The sequence below is a fragment of the Saccostrea cucullata genome, unplaced genomic scaffold, assembly GCF_032062105.1.
Source record: "Saccostrea cucullata isolate Sc308-1 unplaced genomic scaffold, CSIRO_AGI_Scuc_v1 ctg4179, whole genome shotgun sequence".
Taxonomy (NCBI): domain Eukaryota; kingdom Metazoa; phylum Mollusca; class Bivalvia; order Ostreida; family Ostreidae; genus Saccostrea; species Saccostrea cuccullata.
This window is the reverse complement of record NW_026934189.1, coordinates 16-5,808: the sequence shown is the minus strand read 5'-3', so window position 1 is coordinate 5,808 and position 5,793 is coordinate 16. Positions and strand designations below refer to the sequence as shown.

The following is a 5,793-nucleotide window of genomic DNA, read 5'->3' as shown; positions in this document are numbered from 1 at the left end:
GGTGTGTATACACAGTGAAACACAGCCAATTGTCACCCCTGGGCTGAAAAACCTCCCAAATCACATAAAATATACAAAAAATACACAAACACAGTCTCCACTTGTGACACGTGCGGACAGGTGTCCGTGACTACGAGGATCATCGTAAAGATTGAAACCTACCTGATTAATTTGCAATGATTTTAATTTTTGTTTCTAAAAATAAACTTCTCGCTATCAATTTCTATTTAATTTCATTGTAAGATTTTGCCGAAAGTAGATTATTAAAAGTTTTAGTTAATTTAATTTAACTTTACTTTGCAGAATACACAGAATTCCACTGGCTGAAAAATTAAGTTCATGGGGAATTTATGTCAAATCTTTTGATATCTTTTCAAAATGTCCATTGTCAAGAAAATGCTTTCAAACCAGTTAAAAGATATGTCTCTATAGCAGACACAATACAGTATTTCATAAGAAAACTATACATTGTTCTGATGTCACGATCCAAATGTCTGCTGGAAAAGCTGCTGGCTTTTTCACCCAATATCAAATATATGTGGTAAGTTATTATAGCAAAATATTAGATAAATGTTTTGTACCAGCTTAGCTTATAAAAGGACTTGAAAACTCTACTCCTATTTTTCCAGAAGATGAAATTACCAGTAAAAATAGGAGAAAATTGGAAAATTAAGGATTTTTGAATACTCTTGCAATTGACTGCGAGATACATTTTTAACACTTAAAAATGAGATGAATTTAAATTTTGTTATCAATTCCAATTCAAATAAGGTCGAGACACACCATATTTTTAAAAATAGATGAGCATATTAAGTAGTTTTCAATTCATGCCTGGGTAATCTTTACAAAGAAATCGTGTCTAGTATATATAATAATAATTCTAATTTCTATATAAATAATAGACCTAGTGTAGCAATATCTATTGTTACTGACAATAAATACAAACATGACATTTCTTGCATTGATTATTTAACTTGAGAAAATGAAAAAAATAATAAATTTAAAGATAAACATTACAATTATATAATAAGTACTTGAATATTAAATAGGGTTGGTGGTTCCGTAAATCAAATACTATAAGGAAAATATAGTTATGTACAAAAAACAATTATTTGTCTACCCACTGGTAATATTATTTTATTAAGTCACCTGAGTCACTCAGGTGACCTATTGCTATCTGTTTTCGTCCGTCGTCGTCCGTCGTGCGTCGTTCGTCGTCAATCGTCGTAAACTTTTGAACATTTTCAGCTTATTCTCTGAAACCAATGAACCAATTTCAACCAAATTTGGCACAAAACATCTATGGGTGAAGGAGAACAAAAGTTGTGAATTTCATGATCCCTGCCCCCCTGGGGCCTGGGGGGTGGGGCCAAAAACCACTTAAATTAATTCAATCTTTAAAAATCTTCTTCTTTACTCCTGGACATCAAGCAGGCAAACTGTTTGTATGATTGTAATCAGCATTGAGTCCTCTACCAAAATTGTGAAATTCATGGCCCTGGGGTCAGGGGTTCTTGTGCTAGGGCGGGGCAAAATAAGTATATAGTGAAAATGCATCATTTCTTTGAAAATCTTCTTCTCTGCTCCTGGGTATTAAATAAATTAACTAGGTACATAGTTATGATTAGCAAGAGTGCCTCTTTCAAAATTGTGAATTTTATGGCCCCAGGGTCAGGGGTTCTTGTGTTAGGGTGGGGCTCTATTGATTATATAGTGAAAATACACGAATTCTTTGAAAGTCTTCTTCTCTGCTCCCAGGTATGAAATAAATTAACTAAGTGCATAGTTATGATGAGCAAGAGTGCCTCTTTCAATATTGTGAATTTATGGCCCCAGGGTCAGGGGTTCTGGTGTTGGGGGCTCTATTGATTAAATAGTGAAAATGCATTTTTTCTTTGAAAATCTTCTTCTCTGCTCCTGGGTATTACATTAACTAACTAAGTACATAGATATGATGAGCAAGAGTGCCTCTACTAAAATTGTGAATTTTATGGCCCCAGGGTCAGGGGTTCTGGTGTTAGGGTGGGGCTCTTTTGATTATATAGTGAAAATACACAAATTCTTTGAAAATCTTCTTCTCTGCTCGTAGGTATTATATAAACTAACTAAGTACATAGATATGATGAGCGAGAGTGCCTCTTCTAAAATTGTGAATTTTATGGCCCCAGGGTCAGGGGTTCTGGTGTTAGGACGGGGCTCTTTTGATTATATAGTGAAAATGCATTAATTCTTTGAAAATCTTCTTCTCTGCTCCAAAGTATTAAATAAAGTAACTAAGTACATAGTTATGATGAACAAGAATGCCTTTTCAAAAATTGTGAATTTTATGGTCCCAGGGTCAGGGGTTCTGGTGTTAGGGTGGGGCTGTTTTGATTATATAGTGAAAATACACGGATTCTTTGAAAATCTTCTTCTCTGCTCCAAAGTATTAAATAAAGTAACTAAGTACATAGTTATGATGAACAAGAATGCCTCTACCAAAATTGTGAATTTATGGCCCCAGAGTCAGGGGTTCTGATGTTAGGGCGGGGTTCTTTTGATTAAATATTGAAAAAACATTAAATCTTTGAATATTCCTTCTCTGCTACTGGGTATTAAGCATATGAACTACCTATTTAGCTATGAGCAAGGGCCCTAATCTTCCAGAATTGTGAATTTCAAGGCCCACGGACAGTAGTACCATAGAGGGGGGGGGGCTGTACTTATATACTTATATACTCAATCACTTGAAAGTTGTTGCATAATGCTCAGGTGACCTATAAGGCCCATGGGCCTCTTGTTGTCATATTATTGTGTTTGGAACACCTCAGTGCCTCTCAGTATGTCCTCAGTAGCCTCAGTAAAAACCTCAGTAGCACAACTTAATGCACATTGAAAACCTCAGTGTCCCGTGGGGATCCGGGTTAGAATAGGTACTCAGTACCCCATTGCTTGTCGTAAAAGGCGACTAAATGGGGCGGTCCTTCGGATGAAACCGTATAAACCGAGGCCCCGTGTCACAGCAGGTGTGGCACGATAAAGATCCCTCCCTGCTCAAAGGCCGTAAGTGCCGAGCATAGGCCTAAATTTGCAGCCCTTTGCAATGGTGACGTCTCCATATCAGTGAAATATTCTGAAGAGGGACGTTAAACAGTATACAATCAATCAATCAATAAAACCTCAGAGCAACTCAGTACTTCCTCATATTCTCAATAGTAGCCTCAGTACCACTCAGGTTTTTCTCAGTACAACTCAGTACTTCCTCAGGGTTTTGTTGGATTCTCAGGTTTTTTTTAATACAGTAGCATTTGGAGCTGAAATATTATTTCCATATATTTAATGTTTATGATACAAGTGATAGAATGCTTTGTCATCCGCAGATGATCAGTATATGTTTCCTTTGTGTTTATTTCAGATTGTATATCGCTTTAGAACTCATGTTACATATTTTGGAATTATTATAGGAGTCATGTTACACACATAATTCCTACCTAGTGGAAATCAACGACTTGGATGAAAACACCTGGATTACAGAAAACAGTCTTAAAGATGTTTGTAAGTGTTTTACGTAAAATCATGAACTTCGAGAGATCAAAGTTCGAACCATCAAGAGTAACCTGTATACTAGTATCTCACATCAAATTTTATATTGGTCATAGCTTCAAACCTTGATAAATATCACTTAATGTTTAGCGAATGAAATTTAAAAATTAGCGTTCGCCATACGTTTGCTTGCGTACTGACTACTTTCAGTGTATTGTTTGAAGCTTTTTTTATTATCAATAGAATATTAAATTTAGAATTTGCTAGTTTTGACTAAACTAATGTTTCCTGTTTTAATACAAATTGACAAATATGTACATTTAAACGATATACTTTGCTTCAAATAAATTATGTGACCGGTCTCGAGGGGATACTCACTTTTCCATGGCGCCTAATCCCATCTTGTTTTGGAGATCCGAGTTTGCTCCGCTACTATTTTTTTTATTGTTCAATTGTTTTTTGAGCTGAAAATTTTTTCGTTTTCTCCACATATATCTGACATTATCTTTTTTTCTGCATCAAGTCTGCACAGATCCTTACGATTGTACCTCGTGGATTGGGGGTAATGATAAGGAAAAAGAAGGTGTGTTTGTTTGGGAACACTCGAAAACGGCCATTGGATTCACGAACTGGGGCGGTATGAACCCGGACAATTACGTTGTACCACACAAAGCATTGGATTGTATCGATATGGCTTACAACGGAAAGTGGAACGACCGACCTTGTAATTTCTTGAATGTCTTTCTGTGCGAAAGAGACATCCTGTAAGACAAAAATGTCTTTTTTGTACATGTAAAGTCCTATCAACAGCAGAGACTTGAATTTGAGAAGCTTGAGTGAACAAGAGGCTTATCTAGACATTTCAAATTTTTACAATGTACATTGTTGGACGTGATGGGTACATGTATACAATGTATGATCAGTTTTTTTAAAATCAAACGTCCTTTCAACATTTTCTTGCTATGTGAAGTTCGTCGATGTCGGATGGGAAGGATTCTCGCTTTGCATGCGAAAGTTCCCGGTTCGAGTCCAGTTTGAATCTTTTTAAATTTATTTTCAAAATCAATTACTTATGCTAAGTTCCCACTGTCTTGCGGTCAGTTACGCACGTCACGACTGATCAATCGTAGTTGATCGCAGAGTATTTATTGAATTTTAGGCCAAGGTACATAGAGATGCGCATAGGAGCGCTTTCATAAGTTTCGTTATGCTTTTATGCGCTATGTTCGCAATGGATAAATTTCACGTGACGAGATCTCTGACGATCAGACTATCGTTCAGATATGATGAATTACGTTCCAATAGGATTATAAAGATTTAGTTGATAAAAGGACCTCGATCTGTCACGAATATCACGATCCGAGTTCTCGATTAGAAACGATCTTCTACGTTTTAATACATACCCTTGCGATATATTACGTTCATCGCGCATTCTTGCGCTAATGTGCGACAGAATAACACGTTCATTGCAATGTCTTTGACGATCAGGAGCAAGATAGAACACGCTTTGAGCAACGATTGTACCCCGACATACGTATAAAAATCTGGCTATACTGAGTCCATTATATTTTTATCTATTGAAATGTAAACATACAATGAATAATAATGGAAGAAGTTGAGGTTGATGACAACGTCATGAACGTAGTGTTTGTAGTGTAACTATGTTTATTTTGTATTGCTGTCGAAGTAGAATAAAAGCAGCAGTATAAGTGTTTTCTTATTTTATCAAGTTCAAGTTCAGATGGAGATAGGATCTCCCTCCTCTTTCCTTTTTCGTGCTTATTTTAAATGGCATCTTTAAAATATTTTTCCTAAACTCAGAAATCTTTTTTCAATAGGGGAAAGAAACGCGTTTAATTTCCCCGTTATTTTTGCAAGGTTATGTACTCGTAATATAGCGTGAACATCCGCAACAAAGCGTTAACACTCGTGTCTAATGGTATTTACTCTCATATGTCCGTATCAACTCGTATCTGAGCGGAAAAATACTCTGTCAGCACGTGAGCAGTAGGACCACGCAGAGCGTCACAGATAGTGACAGGACGTGAGACATCGCAACGAATCGCTAATCATCGGGATGTTTGTCCTTTCCGAGATCGATCCCGATAATCACGATATGAAAGCCAGATTAGACGCACTTATTTTCGATGCAGCTAAGATTAGTTACAATGTAATGCGATTTGATGCGATGATAACGATTAAAATCTAATCGTGTTAATCGTAGAAAAATTTTTGACAATCAAAAAAATTTCACGATCAATACGATAGCCA

General features: G+C 36.3%; 1 protein-coding gene across 1 annotated transcript; it reads left to right on the top strand.

The window, feature by feature from the left end:
* Positions 1-490: 490 nt before the first annotated feature.
* Positions 491-4,286, top strand: LOC134240096 (collectin-12-like; the record flags this gene model as incomplete). Its single annotated transcript, XM_062722197.1, has 3 exons — positions 491-541; positions 3,444-3,534; positions 4,046-4,286. Coding segments are annotated over exons 1-3 (383 nt in total), but the record flags the coding sequence as incomplete, so codon positions are not given.
* Positions 4,287-5,793: the final 1,507 nt, after the last annotated feature.